We start from the raw sequence: 15,291 nt of genomic DNA on the forward strand, positions 1-15,291 counted from the left end.
ACAGTAGGTCTAGCACGTGATTGCCGCGAGAGTATGTCGCCGCGAGATAGATGACAAATCTTCTTCTAACTGTATTAATAACATAAGGACGGGTAGTCTATCTCGCGGCGACATACTCTCGCGGCAATCATGCGCTAACCCTACAGGTTTTTGAACGATCGACAACCCGCACGTGACACCGGGTTACCACTGAAGTCATCCATAGTTACAACTATCTAAGTAATTATATGACTGTATATTTATTTTCCACCAACGCTTAAAGTCTTAATATGTATCACCAATATAACAAACAATAAAAACAGTGTTTTTTATTTACAAATATCAGCAGCACGGGAAGCATGGTCGCGCGATAGACGATAAAATATCAGGCCGTCCCTATCGCACTTTACGAATAGTGCGATAGGAACGGCCTGCTATTTTATCGTCTATCGCGCGACCATGCTTCCCGTGGTGGGCTAGATGCTTGGCGTTATATTGTGTCGCGGTGACATAGAAATGTATGTGCATATGTAATTAAATACATTTAGAAAAATACGAAACGAGGTAATAAATAGTAGATTAAAACTGGACCAAGTTAACTCTGCAAGGTATTTGTGAAAACTTATAGTCTTGCCAAGTCGTTCCTATCACTAGAAAATTTTGAATTTCGCGCCTACTTACTTCTAAAGACAAACTCATTCTTATTCGGAGAATTGATTTAATTTTCAATATCAAACTTCTAATGGAAATGAAATAATTACAATTAAGACTTATACTATATATACTGAAAAAGACGGAGATGGACTGTATGGAACTAATTACGAATGATAACTGCTGTTTACCTTTTAAATGTATATTTAATAAATATTATGAGATTACAAACCAAACACAATCAATGACAATTTATAACTAAACAAAAAACATATGCCAAAATGACAGGAAAAATCTATACTACATATTTCAATTCTGCAAAGAGTTTGGAACATCCTGCCCCTCGTGCAGCTATGCACCAACTAACCTAAATCTTAAATAACCTACTTACTAATGTCAGTCTTAGTCTTAGGTTATTCTAATCAACTTTTTGAGGGGACGGCGTAACGTACCCCCAGCGGTTGCAACGTCCACCACCCTGTTTACGCCATCTTTTCCGGGAAACATATTCGTTATCCTTCCTTTTGGCCATGTTCCGCGAGGTAGTGATTCGTCCACTATTATCACCACATCTCCTATTTGTAGTTCTTGCCCACGATCTCCCTTTACGTTTACTCGCGTTTGCATTGTTGGCAATACCTCACGCACCCAGCGCTTCCAAAAGTGGTCTGATAACCTGATTGCCTTTTTCCACTCCAAGCGTCCGAAAAGGTCACGGTCTTCTAAGGCAGATGGCAGTGTTTGATTAGAAGGGCTTCCAATCAGGAAATGGAAAGGCGTAAGGGCCGTAGGATCCTCTGGGTCTGTAGACACATGTGTTAGTGGGCGAGAATTTGCAATCGCTTCGGCTTCCATTAGTAACGTCATCAATGTCTCCTCTTTAGGGAACCTTTCGTTAAGCGTTGCTTTCAGCGCCACTTTTACTGTTCTTACCAAACGCTCCCAGCATCCTCCAAACGAAGGTGCAGCTGCGGGGATAAAACTCCACCTGATTCCTCTAGTCGCTGCTTCTTCTTTCATACCATCTGAGTAGAATTGGCGTAGGATGCGGTCTGCTCCAACGAAGGCGGTCCCGTTGTCTGAGTAAATTGTATTAGGGATACCTCTTCGGGCAATAAAACGCCTCAAGCTCATTATGGCAGAGTCAGATGAAAGGCTGTGTACCAATTCCAGGTGTAATGCCCGTGTTGTGAGACATGTATAAAGGGCTACATAACGTTTTTCATGGCGGCGACCCACTGTGACATTGACAGGGCCGAAATAATCTAAGCCGGTAAAGGTGAATGCCCTCTGGTGGTGTGCGAGCCTTTGAGGTGGCAGGTCTCCAGTGGCGGGGTTCATAGGCTTCGATTTGCGAATCTTGCAAAACAAGCATTTATGAGCGACTGATCTGACTGTATCTCGAAGCCTCAGAAGCCAGAATCTTTGTCTTATGTCATTAATGACGTATTCATTGTTGGCGTGCCCTGCTCGTCTGTGATATAATTGTACTAACAACCGTGCGATCGGGTGACGACCATCTAGTAATATAGGAGATCGTGTTTCTGGGTCAATATCTTCTACCGCTTTTATCCTTCCAGCCAAGTGAATTAAATTATCTTCTCCCAGAGAGGGTGATAGTTTGGTGAGACGGCTATTTGAAGGAATCGGTTTTGAGTTGATAATACAGTGGAACTCTTCGGAAAAGCTATCCAGTTGAATCCGTTGCAAAATATGCCTTTCAGCGGCTTTTATTAGGTCTGCGTTCAAAGTTGTGTGAGTGGTGGACGTTGATGAACAACGCGAGCGAGAAGGAACCGCTCCATTTTTTACTTTAGAATTTCTAATTGAGGCCAAAATGTTGCCGAAAATTGCCACAGCTTGATGTACCCGGGCTGTGGCACGTAATAACCGGAGCCAGTCATTAAAATATTCTAGATTTGCTGTGACCGGATTTGGCAAAACGCCATTAACTGAAGTTACCGCCACCGACTCAATTGGTTGGCATTTAAGTTCTTCGAGGTTTGATGTGACATTAAGTGGCTCTGTGGGCCAGTCCTCGGGGGACTTTAAAAGAAATGATGGGCCAAAAAACCACCGATGTGAAAGGGTTAGATCAATTGGACGAAGTCTAGTTGCGTCATCAGCCACATTTAAGTCTGTCGGTACCCAGTGCCAGTCTTTGACAGCAGAATTTTCTAATATTTCACCTAGGCGGTGGGCAACAAAAGGCTTAAACGCTCGTGCATCACTACGCAACCATTGGAGGACAGTCATCGAATCGGTCCAAAAATATGTACGCGTTGGTTTTTTACGATGGCTGTCCTTGATAACGAGTGCTAATCGAGAAGCTATCAAAGCGGCTTGTAACTCCAATCGCGGGATAGATATAGGTTTAAGTGGGGAGACCCTCGTTTTACTTGCGATGAGAATGAGCTCGATGCTGCCGTCAGGGTACACTAAGCGCCAATATGCGACACAGGCGTAGGCAAGCTCACTCGCATCCGCAAAAACATGCAGTTCTCGATATGAAGGTTCCGAGCCTTTTATTTTTGAATACCAACGCGGGATCTTCAACGAAGAAACTTTTAAAAGTTCTTGGAACCATTCAAACCACTTAGATGATTCGGTCTGTGGGAGTTCGGTGTCCCAATCAATGTTAGATCTCCAAGTCTGTTGGAACAAAATTCGTCCCTTTATAACTATAGGACCTAAAAGACCCAATGGGTCGTACACGCGCATGACATGTGACAGAACTTTTCGTTTTGTTAGTGAACTAGGAACGGTTTCAAGTAAACCTGTGCGAAAACCTAACATGTCTAAAGTAGGGTTCCATGCTATGCCTAGGGCTCGGATGCTGTTGGCGGATTCCCCAAGATCGATTTCTAACGGCTGAGTGGCTCTAAGGTCCTCGGGGACAAGTTTTAGGGCCTCTGGCGCGTTAGAAATCCATCCTCGCATCTCGAAACAAGCAGCATTGTGCACGGTAACAATGTCTGCCGCTAACTGAGCCGCTTCGTCGACGCCATCTTGAGAGTCAATATAGTCATCCATGTAGTGGTTGAACAAAATGGCGTCCACAGCTAGCGGGTATAAATCGGCATGTTCAAGAGCGTTTTTGTTTTTTATAAATTGCGCGATAAAGGGGCTACAGCAGGCGCCGAAGATGACAGACGTCATTCTGTACTCCTTAATAGCGATCGTTTTATCGGGTCTCCACAGAAATCGAAGAGCGTCCCTATCTTGCTCTCTTACTCGCACTTGGGGAAACATCTCTTTAATATCTGCGGTTATTCCCACACGACATTCCCTAAAGCGAAACAGGACTTTCAGCAGAGGTTGAAGAAGATCAGGACCTGATAGCAATAAGGAGTTCAGGCTGACTCCTTCATTCTTGGCTGCTGCGTCATGGACTACACGAACCTTTTGTTTTTGAGGGTGGTAAACACCGAAATGAGGAAGGTAGAGGCGAATGTTGTCAGATTTGTTATTGTACTGCGCGTAGTAGGTCTCTGGTGTACATTCCTCGGCGTAACCTTTTGTTATCATATTGTTAATAAATGTATTATATGACTTAGCAAAATCGAGCTCTTTGCACATGCGCCGCTCCAAACTTAAAAAACGTGACATCGCCTGTGGGTAACTATCAGGAACACGCTGTATACCGTCACGCCAAGGCATGCCTACTTCAAATCGACCAGTGGGCAGTCGTATGGCAGTTGCTTCCAAAATGTCGACTGCGCGCTGGTCTAGTTTGCTATGCAATGTTTCCGTTTTTGTGATTCCTATAGAGTCTAGTTTGTATTGTTCTTTGATTAGAGACTCCAAGTTTTCATCATTATTTATTTCTGTGTGTGTGTAATTAATAAATTCAACTAACTTGGTCTTACTAGAGACAACGCCGTACAAAGTCCATCCTAGTGCTGTTAAACAGGCGGCTGGCTCGTTAATACCGCCGACACAAACAGCACGAGCGATTGATAAGTACCAATGTTCGGCGCCTATTAAAACAGTCGGTGTAGCGCTTTCGTATGTTAGAACGTCGACTAAGTCAGTCAAATGTGAAAAGGATTCAAGCGCTTCACGTTTGAGTGACTGCGTCCGCAAACCTAAAGAATCCACGCATCGAGCATTTCTCACTGAAAAGGTCTCATTTGTGTACCTACCTTTAATTTGAAAATCTACGTATGATATAGTAGCCTCACATTGGAGTTGGCACACACCGTTTACCGTTATGGTCTGTTTTGGCCCAGTCGCTCCTATACGCGTGGCAATGCTGGAATCTATGAGACTAGCAGTACTACCGTCATCAAGGAACGCGTAGACGTTACAGGACCCGGCAGGCCCCGTGACAGTGACAGGTAAGATCTTTAAGTGAGCTCGGGAACAGGGAGCTACTTTTGCATTTGACTTTTGTGTGCCGGTAGAGGTAGTAGACACTATTACCTTTTCGTCGGTAGGTTGGTGAGATGACGTGGGGTTATTGTTGGTTTCCTGGGCGTGAATAACGTTGACTAGTGGAGCCGCTGACAATTGTTTATGAAGAAGCGCGTTGTGACGAAGTGGGCAGCCGTCAACGCCGCACGGCCTCACCCGACACGTATTCCACTGGTGTGGACTAGCCTTTAAACACCTATAGCAAACTTTGGCTTCACGTAACCACTGCCATCGTTCATCAACAGATAAAGAATTGAATTTTGAACAATCTTTTATATCGTGATCATTATCACAAAATGCGCATATTTCTTTTTTAATATGTTTGACTTTCGATGACGACTTTGATTGCGTAAAAATATTGTGAATGATTTCGCGCTTATGTGTTTTTTCAGCGACATATTGCGGTTGTGTAGCAATAAACTCTGGTGACAAGCCGAAACGAATATGTTGATCGAACTCGCGTTTTAAAAAATCAGACAATATTTCGAGCTTAGGACGCCCTGTGGCATCAAGCGTGGCAAAGTCTGTCCACCGAATTTTCATTGTAGGGTTTAGTTTCCCTAAAACGGCGTGATATAGCTCAGGAGAGTACAAGTACTCTAAATGGTTTAATAACTTGATTGTAGAAATAGAATTGCGTACCTTATTCGACAGTACTCCTAGTTCTTTCAAGTCGTTTCCCAGACGAGGAAGGTTTTTTAAAGAATTGACCTCTTTGTAGACGATGAGCTCGGGGCGGGCGAAGTTGTCCTCGAGAGCGCGCATCACCTCCTCCGGGTCCTCCGTGGACATCAGCAGCGCCGCGACGGCGTCCCGGGCGGGGCCGCGGAGCGCATTGTGGAGCCGATTTATGTTGTCTAGAGGAGAAAAGTTATTTTTAGTTACGTTATATATACGTTTGAATTGTAACCATTGCAGCGTGTTACCAAAAAATTGAGGTAATTCCAGTTTCTTTACACTGGAAGCTGAAGCGAGAGCCTTCGCTGCGGCCGCGGTGTCGGCTACCGCTTGCAGGAGAACAGGTTGGCCAAGCTCCGTGGGGAAGAGCGGGGGCATATAGCCGGCCGCCTCGGACGCTTTGGTGGCATTTACCGGTTCTGATTGACGATGAAGGGGGTTAATAGGGAATGCAGATACCCGAGTGGCCATCGGTGATGGTACCGTATGGCCGGGAGATGGACCTAAAAGAGGTTCGCATCCTACTGCCGGTTCCGATTGACGATTAAGGAGGTTCATAGGGAATGCAGGTACCCGAGTGGCCATCGGTGGTGGTACCGTATGGCCGGGAGATGGACCTGAGAGAGGTTCGCATCCTACTGCAGGGATGTCCCTATCACCACAATTGTCATTGAACGGAATGTCCATGTCCCTATCACCACAATTGTCATTGAATGGATGGTTTTCAACCCATTTTTTTGTTCTATTCACGCTCACCTGATCTGAATGGCTACGACCTGCGCAGCTACTCCCTGCCTCGGCATCAATAGCTTGGAGTTCAGCTTGCAGCTCACACTCTTCGACCTGCCGTTGCAGCTCCGCAAGTTGAAGTTCTCGTTCGCGCTCCCGCGCGGCGAGCGCCTCCTCGCGCTCGCGCTCCCGCGCGGCGAGCGCCTCCTCGCGCTCGCGCTCCCGCTGGGCGAGCACCTGCTCACGGTCGCGCTCGTGGTCGGCGAGCTGCTGCTCTCGTTCCAGGCGGCGGCGTAGAGCGATCGCTTCAGCTGCAGCTTTTTGTGCTTTTACGGTCGCCGAAGAACGAGAAGATTTGCTTTTGCTTTGCGCCGTGTGAACGCTAGGTGCCCTGTCGCCTTGCGGAACAGAGCTGTGAGGCTGTGGAGGTGCTAAAACGGCGTCGGGATTAGCCGACATTATTTTACTTTTGCTACGGGTGATCATACCATGAGAACTACGTGAATATATGAATGTAAACAATGAAACAAAATGAAATGTAAACACGTAAACGGAACTGTCAGAAACTAAATAGGCACTGAATAAATGGGGCGAATGACCAATGAAAAAGACGGAGATGGACTGTATGGAACTAATTACGAATGATAACTGCTGTTTACCTTTTAAATGTATATTTAATAAATATTATGAGATTACAAACCAAACACAATCAATGACAATTTATAACTAAACAAAAAACATATGCCAAAATGACAGGAATTAAAATCTATACTACATATTTCAATTCTGCAAAGAGTTTGGAACATATACAAATAACTAAATAAATTAATAATTACAAATAAAATTAGAAATAAACTACTCACTAAATCCACTCCGAGTCCCTCCAGCTGCAAAGGAGCCCATCACGCTCGCCGCGTTGCCACGTTGAACCGCGATGGACAACCTTTGCAACAGGAACGACCCGGAGCGGGGGTCGTGACCACGCTCGCTCAGCCTCCCGCCCAATTCTCTAATAAAGGTTTTGGCCTCTGCGCACCAACAGCCAGTGGTTTCTACGGCAAGAGGGACAAAAATATAATTGGACAGGACCGCGTATTTTTCCCGCTTTCGAGCCGCCGCCGCTTCAGCCGCCGCCCCCGCCGAACGCACGGTGCGGCTAAGGTGGGAAGCAGCAAAAGTGTTGACGCACGTGGCATCCCACAACAGGCATCTGCCCCTCTCCCAAGGGACCAAGGTTAACCCGTCGGGCCTCTTCCCGTCCGATCGGCTGAGACCTGGTGGCTCCAGCACGCACGGTGTATTCGCCGAGACCAACGCCCTCCGCACGATATCGTTTAGGGCGTGATGACGAGGGTGCCTCCCTGCACACCGACAGCAACTCAATGCGTGATGACCGTCTCTCTCCACCATGGAACCGCAGATGCATACATGGGGTTCACATACACTGCAGCCCAGGCGGAGAGCCACGGCCACCCGCATCGAGTCATTGTCAAGGAGGGTACCCACATAGGGAGAAGGAAGAGCCTGAAGCCACGCGCCGGACTCTGGTTTAGACAATGCGTTGAGCCTTGCCTTGTCCACACCCACCGCATTCTCCAGTAAGCCATTGAAAATCCGCTTCACTCCCACATCGTCCCAAGATCGCTGGCGATGCCGGGCCACTAACTCCGGCGGAGGCGTAACCGGGTTGAGAACCGACCACGCCGCCAAAGCATCCGCAGCAAAAGGTATGGCTATCTCGTCACCATTCGAGGATAAAATTTGAGTGACGAGGCAGCCAACTCCCGCTGCCGACGCCAAGAAGGCAGGTAGGCTTACGTCACTCGCGCGCCGAACACCTAGACCACCGGTCCGAATGGGAAGCGAGGCCAAATCCCATTGATATGGATCAAGGGAAATATTCAACAAAAGCTCTAATGACTCCCTTAATACCATATCAAAGGCATCTAAATCTGCGGGGAAAAGCCAAGTCGGTACGGTGCGCAAAAAGAAGGTCAACTTGGGAACGGCAAAACATACCCGCAACAACACAAGAGATACGTGTGCAGATAGTTGTTTTAGCCTTGCCCTGGCGGTCAGGAGAAGCTGCCTACGTATCTCAAAGGCTTCAGGTATGCCCTCAGGGAAGATAGGCGATCCAAGAAGATGAAAATTTCGGGATGAAAGCTCCTTAAGCCCGGGAAGAAATTCATTAAAAGAGGAAGAAAGCCGAGAATCGGCACCGCAGGGAAATAACTCGCACTTATTAGAGTTCAACTCAAGTCCCAGTTCTCGAAAACGTGGAAGCAGAGTGATAAGATCCCGTTCTACCACTTCAGGCCTGCCCCCAAGGGTACCGTCATCTAAGTACCAAATATTCAACGGGGATTTAAGCGCCGATATAGCTTTATGAATAGTGAGGCTGAAGACAAGGGGACCAAGTGGGTCTCCCTGCTGGGCTCCGACCTGGGAAGATATGAGGGACCCATTAAAAAAAAGATTGGAGGGGGACGCATACACCTGAAAAAGATATGGATACAAAGAGGGTAGCTTTTCCCTGACCTCAACTAACAGGACATCACGCTCAATGGTATTAAAGGCATTTTTAACGTCTAGCTTGACAATCACACACCCCTCGTTGCTCGGGTCCGACGCAAACGCTCTCGTTGCGTGAATCGCGGCCTCGCATCCTAAGCTCGTGCCAAACCCCAACTGAAAGGGACAGAGGTATGTGGCCATTTCCTCTTTCACAGCACGACACCCTAGTTTGGCTGTCAGGCGACGAAACGTACTACCTACTGCAATTGGCCGTATACCTCCGTCCTTCTTTGATAGGGCGCACAATGAAGCCCCGTACAAAAACGGACAAACAGCAGGGTTTAGCTGACCACTAAGCAAGAAGTTGCACAGCCTCGTCGTGGACTCCAGTAGCCGCAGACCATTATCACCCGCAGCTCCGGACGTAAGCTCCTTTAGGTGAGCAGGACGAATGCCATCTAAGCCAGCGGCCGAACCAGGGTTGAAGGAACCGAGGGACAGAGCCACGTCCTTTACTTCTACCGATAAAGGAGCAAAGGACATATCCGGCTCTTGTGGGTAAATTAGCGGTCGAGAAGGAGCCGGGTGTTTAGACTGCAGGGCGGCGAGTGTCTCAGCAGACGGTGAAGCTATTGAGTGCTCTGACATTAGCAGACGTACTGCCCCCCTGAGATCACCTTCGAAAACTTTGGACTCAATCGTTTTAAATGCAGAGGATGAACTGGGAGCCCTTGTGTCTATCTCCAAGTCGTCGCCGAACCCCAATGCAGAATCAATATTCCGTTTAACTTTAGTGGTCAGGTTGCCAGCAGTAGAAGCATCTGGCACTCGCAAAGCAGAATAGGCGAAAGTTAATAAGGCAAACCATTCACTCTCACCATTCGTACTGACACAACTGTCTATCAGACTACTTAATTTACCCGCCGCCAGGCTCCGAGCTCCCTTAGGAATATGACGAAGCACACGTACCGACTTCTTAAGGGAGGCCAGGTCATCCCATTTCACAGCACTGGAGATGTCTGTATGTACAGATTGCTGCGCGGCCTGTGAGGGCCCATTAGAACTTGCACTGGGCGGGGCTTTATGCTTGTGACCAATGTGAACCGCTAGCCCGTGAGCAGTTCTTGTCGAAGTAGGGCAATGGGGGCATCGAAAGCACGATAAAGAGGGATCACTCATAACTGCTACTAATATACAAATTAAAATTAAAATTAGAGTACAAAGTTAGGCTAAAACATGATAATATAAAAAGGGTACTTCTGCGCTGGCGGCCTTAAGTAGAGACGAGGAAACCAACACAATTTTAAATTAAATAAACGATATTTACACATTATAGAAACAATGACAATCTTGTTTCCAAGAAACAATGACAATCTTGTCTGACAGGCACTGATAATTTCTCTTGGGTAATAGAGTCTCTGGGCGTGCTTCAGGCCTTCGTGGAGGCCTGCAGAGGGGACTAGAAGCCGCAGGCTACCGCCGGAGATGTCCTCTTCAGCGTGATTTGCACGATGCGGCAGAATTGTTTCACTGGTCGAATGACAGGACATACACCCAATTTCATATTTCGTCAGAAATAATGTAGTTAGCTTCTTTTACTTAATATTATTGATTGACAATTTATACGTATATATTATATTTATTATTCACATTTAGTTTGAGAAATCAATTTTTTAAATAATAGATTTATATTTAAAATACATATTTACACGCAGTGACATCTGACATTATTAGAAACGTTATTCAAAGTAACTTTATACTCCATTTTTATAAATCTCTCTTGTGTTCTAATAATTAAATAAAGCACACTAAAATGCTAACTGTAAGAGGCAGTTTTGTTCCGTTCTTAACCATCGGGCTTAAAAAGTAATTACAAAATTATTTCTGTAGCATACCTGTTACACTGTGTATTGAAACATATCCCCTTGTATTTAAAGTCCGGATTCGTTTGAGCAGGCTAAGGCTTTGCGTAGTTTCTTTTTATACCTGATTATTCTAAAATTCAGGCAGTAGTCAGGGAATTAGGGTTGCGTATATAAAAAATAATTACTTATTTGCATATTTCGCTTGGTTACTCGTAAGTCCGTTTTCATTGTAAAATTATATTTTCAAACTGATAGAAGCAAATATCTTTCTTTTAACCCCTGGAATACCGATGTCAAAATTTCGCATATATTTAATTACATACATACATACAATCACGCCTGTTTCCCAGAGGGGTAGGCAGAGATCACGGATTTCCATTTACTACGAGCCTGACAAACCACTTTCGCTTCACACACATTCATAACGTTTCTCATACACGCTCGTCGGTTTCGAGTACTTCTGACCTGGCCTTTTTGCAATGTTTCCCCGATTTGAACAAGAAAAGTTCGCCTAGGTCTTCCACTTCCAACTGACCCTTCCACTCTTTTTCATATACTTTCTTCGTTACTCTCCTCTCATCCATCCTCTCTGCATGCCCGAACCACCTTAACATACCCATGTCAATCTTTGTCACCACATCTACATCCACTCCACACTTCTCTCTTATCAAGTTATCACGCTATTTCTGATCCTATTTATGACTCAAGTTCATACCAGCCATGCCATTTATATTTAATTAATAACTGATTTGTCAGTGAAAGTCCAGTCATCGGCATAAGTGATGGTTTCTGTACCTTGTCGCTTTAATCGTTTGACAATTTCGTATGATATTTCAAACAATACGTTAATGTGACAAGGTATAATCATCACATATTTATGCCGGTGACTATCCCAACAGTCCGTGACGGATACGGGACACGGCATTCCATGGGTTGTGTCCATAAGTAGATATTTAGTTCAGATAAATCTCTATAGGTAAACACGAAGGGCAACAAAATGTAACATCTGGTTTCGATATAAACATTTTAACACCTGAGCGAAATTTAAACACGAACAGTTGTATTCGCTCATATATCTAACTATATGTAAGTACTTTATTTTATGGTAATGCTAATGATTGAAGGTACATGACTCTTAGGAAAACGATAGTGTTTTGTTTTTCATCAATAATTCGGTTAAAAACAATATCTGTTGAGATAAGGTTGGGCTTACTCTTGGCCACAGACTAGCCAAAGGCAAAGACGTGGCCTACGATGGAGTGAGCTCGCCCAGAAGATGCCTATTCACCCTTGATTTGAAGGTTGCCGGGTTATGAGCTCGGAAGTATAGCCGCCGGCAAGAAATTCAACTCCTTGGCAATGCGCATAAGAAAAGAAGAAGCAAATCGCTCCAAACTTGTGACTATGTCTCAAATATATAACGATCAACCAGTAGAATTAAAATTAAAATGAATGAAAACTTTTATTGAGTGAACAATGCCACCGGTATATAACACCTTGCAATCGTTTCAACACAATCTGGCCTTCATTCAATAACAAAGCGAGACAGGGAGAAAAGCTCCATATCGTATAAATATCCGTGATCATGGCACCGATGTGGATAACACCAGGGTACCTAGTCAACGTCTCGATCGCTTACTTTTCGTAGCTAACTCTCTCTCTATCGCTCTTCTAGTGGCGTGACAGAGCCAGACTGCGTTGCAATCGCCATGTAGCGTCAACAATTGTCTCTTCTTCAACCTGCAGCTGATCCGGCTATAAAAACGTAGATACACTTCTGTTATTACAAACCACAAATCCCTACAAACCTATAGAAGCAAGTTGCTGAATTACGAACTACTGTTTTCGTAAGCAGACTCCATGTTACACGAAGATAGTAACGACAATGACAGCTGTAGTTCTAAGTTTGTAATTTCAAGCCCAGCGACAAAGTTACTCAAGACGGTGGCTAAATCTAGAACTACAGTTTCTTGAACAAAATTCTGGTCGCACGAAGACGGTAGCGACTTAGTCAGCTGCATTGGTGAGTTTGTAAATTGGTGTGAAGTCGCAAGCTGGTATCTTTGGGGATTATGAAACTGAGTCGAGCTTTTTAAATCGGTTTAAACGCTGATCTGTATAAAGATTGTGTTGTTTTAACATCTCCTAAGCATACTGTTTTAATTCCTTGACACGGAATTAAAATAAGTATTTATTTTTAGAATAGGTACCATTCATTTTTTAAAAGATCTTAGAAATTACTTAAATGAGTTTTCCTCATCATCATCATCAGAGTTTTCCTATGAGATGGTCGTACTGGCTTAAAAGAATTCTTATAGTAGCTGTAAGGTACAGCGGGACAAATTTCGACTGGGGGCAATTGTAACTGATCCATTTTTTTCATTATTACATTATGATGTTGATTTATTTGTACAATAATGTATCCCCTGAACACGCCTACCATATATACATTCTATTTAATAATGAAAACATTGTGAAACATTGAAAAAATTGGACCAGTTACATTTGTCCCCCAGTCGAGATTTGCCCCGCTGTACCTTAATCAGTTATTTAAGTCATTCCTACCCCTACCCAGTAATCGTGGATATAGTTGGTAATAAAAAGTTGATGCACAAAAAGTCTTCTTATAAGTACATATGTACCTTTATTAACTATGTCCTGAGTAAGCTTGCGAATCTTTTTTTCTTGTATTATGTCAATTCCCACTAATATTGTGGGTACCTAGGGTTCCAGTTGGTTTATTGTACTCTGTTTTAGAACACATATCGAACTGATGACCTTTTGTGTTAATATGCAGGGTATTATATTTTAGAACACACATCAAATACGACTAACTAATCCTTATCCAAGCCGCTGGAAATAGATCAATCGTTAGATGACTACCTTACATAGACACCGCACCAACCAAGTCGCATGTCGTCGATATAAGGTAGGTACTTCTTATCGAATATAAATTTAGATTTAGATTTATTTATTTCATAATATAAAATTACATTATAAATTATTCTACCTTATTCTATACGAATTTATATTATGATCGTCGAGTATGATTTTTAATGAAATGTCAATTACAATTATAATTAGATACTAATTTTAAAAATTTTAACAATATAACAATAATGATTTTACTTATAAATCACAATGTCAATTTTTACATAAAAAGGAAAAAAGAAAAAACAATACAACACAACACAGACACACAATACAGATACAATACAATACAGATTGTAATTTACTACTGGCAATTTTTAAGGTGATAATGGACTGGCTATGTACAAAAAAAAAACAACAAATACCATAATGTGTTCCATTTTATCTAAATTTGAACCCTATCATTCGATTTCAAAAATGACCTCGAACGTATGTTCATCGCAATTTTGAATACAAATAAGGTAGGTACACTTAGTGCGTTTTCACATTATCCGATCCGATATCGGATGTCGGACCGATATTCCATACATGACAGGCGCCATTTTGGATTTTTTCCATTGAAATCCTTCCGACATCCGATATCGGATCGGCTAATGTAAAAACGGACTTATTATTCCTCTTTATTCATTTTAATTCTTAGGCTAGGTTTTATAATATGATTATAAAAGTAAAATACAAAACCACATACAAAACAATACAAAATATATAAACACATTATAAAAAACCGGCCAAGAGCGTGTCGGGCCACGCTCAGTGTAGGGTTCCGTAGTTTTCCGTATTTTTCTCAAAAACTACTGAACCTATCAAGTTCAAAACAATTTTCCTATAAAGTCTTTAAAGTTCTACTTTTGTGATTTTTGTCATATTTTTTAAACATTTGGTTCAAAAGTTAGAGGGGGGGGACGCACTTTTTTTTCCTTTAGGAGCGATTATTTCCGAAAATATTAATATTATCAAAAAACGATCTTAGTAAACCCTTATTCATTTTTAAATATCTATCCAACAATATATCACACGTTGGGGTTAGAATGAAAAAAAATATCAGCCCCCACTTTACATGTAGGGGGGTTACCCTAATAAAACATTTTTTTCCATTTTTTATTTTTGCATTTTGTTGGCGTGATTGATATACATATTGGTACCAAATTTCAGCTTTCTAGTGCTTACGGTTACTGAGATTATCCGCGGACGGACGGACGGACGGACGGACAGACAGACATGGCGAAACTATAAGGGTTCCTAGTTGACTACGGAACCCTAAAAACCTAACCTAGGGTGCCGCCAGCAGCGGGGCAGGGCCCAAGCTTCCAGTGGTTAGGGCTGCAGAGAGAGGAACCGTCGGACTATCCGCGCTGTGTCCAAGATCACCGCCTTCTGCATCTGGCCCTTGATCCAGCCACCTAGCGAGAGTCTCTTAAGATGTTGGTCGAGACTCTTCGCTATGAGACCGTTCGCTGAAACGACTATCGGTATAATGATCGTTGATTCAACATCCCACATGACGGTTATCTCGTGAGCCAAGTCT

General features: G+C 43.6%; 2 protein-coding genes across 2 annotated transcripts in view; both read right to left on the bottom strand.

The window, feature by feature from the left end:
• LOC125230967 (neuropeptide CCHamide-1 receptor-like) overlaps nt 1-15,291 on the bottom strand; it is a 380,354-nt gene that overhangs the window by 333,173 nt on the left and 31,890 nt on the right. The gene's annotated exons all lie outside the window — the stretch shown is intronic.
• LOC125231381 lies at nt 901-6,912 on the bottom strand. The gene is made up of 2 exons (XM_048136826.1): nt 5,689-6,912; nt 901-3,282 (listed from the first exon to the last, which is right to left on the bottom strand). The coding sequence occupies exons 1-2, from the start codon at nt 6,910-6,912 to the stop codon at nt 1,039-1,041; spliced, it is 3,468 nt and encodes a 1,155-aa protein (XP_047992783.1). The 3' UTR covers nt 901-1,038.

Source organism: Leguminivora glycinivorella, chromosome 11 (genome assembly GCF_023078275.1).
Source record: "Leguminivora glycinivorella isolate SPB_JAAS2020 chromosome 11, LegGlyc_1.1, whole genome shotgun sequence".
Classification (NCBI taxonomy): Eukaryota; Metazoa; Arthropoda; class Insecta; order Lepidoptera; family Tortricidae; genus Leguminivora; species Leguminivora glycinivorella.

Coding starts and splice junctions, on each gene's coding strand:
- LOC125231381 (XM_048136826.1), bottom strand. CDS start 6,912: ATGTCGGCTAATCCCGACGCCGTTTTAGCACCTCCACAGCCTCACAGC. Junction 3,283..5,688: donor TAGGAGTACTGTCGAATAAG/GTACGCAATTCT, acceptor TTGTTCCAACAG/ACTTGGAGATCTAACATTGA.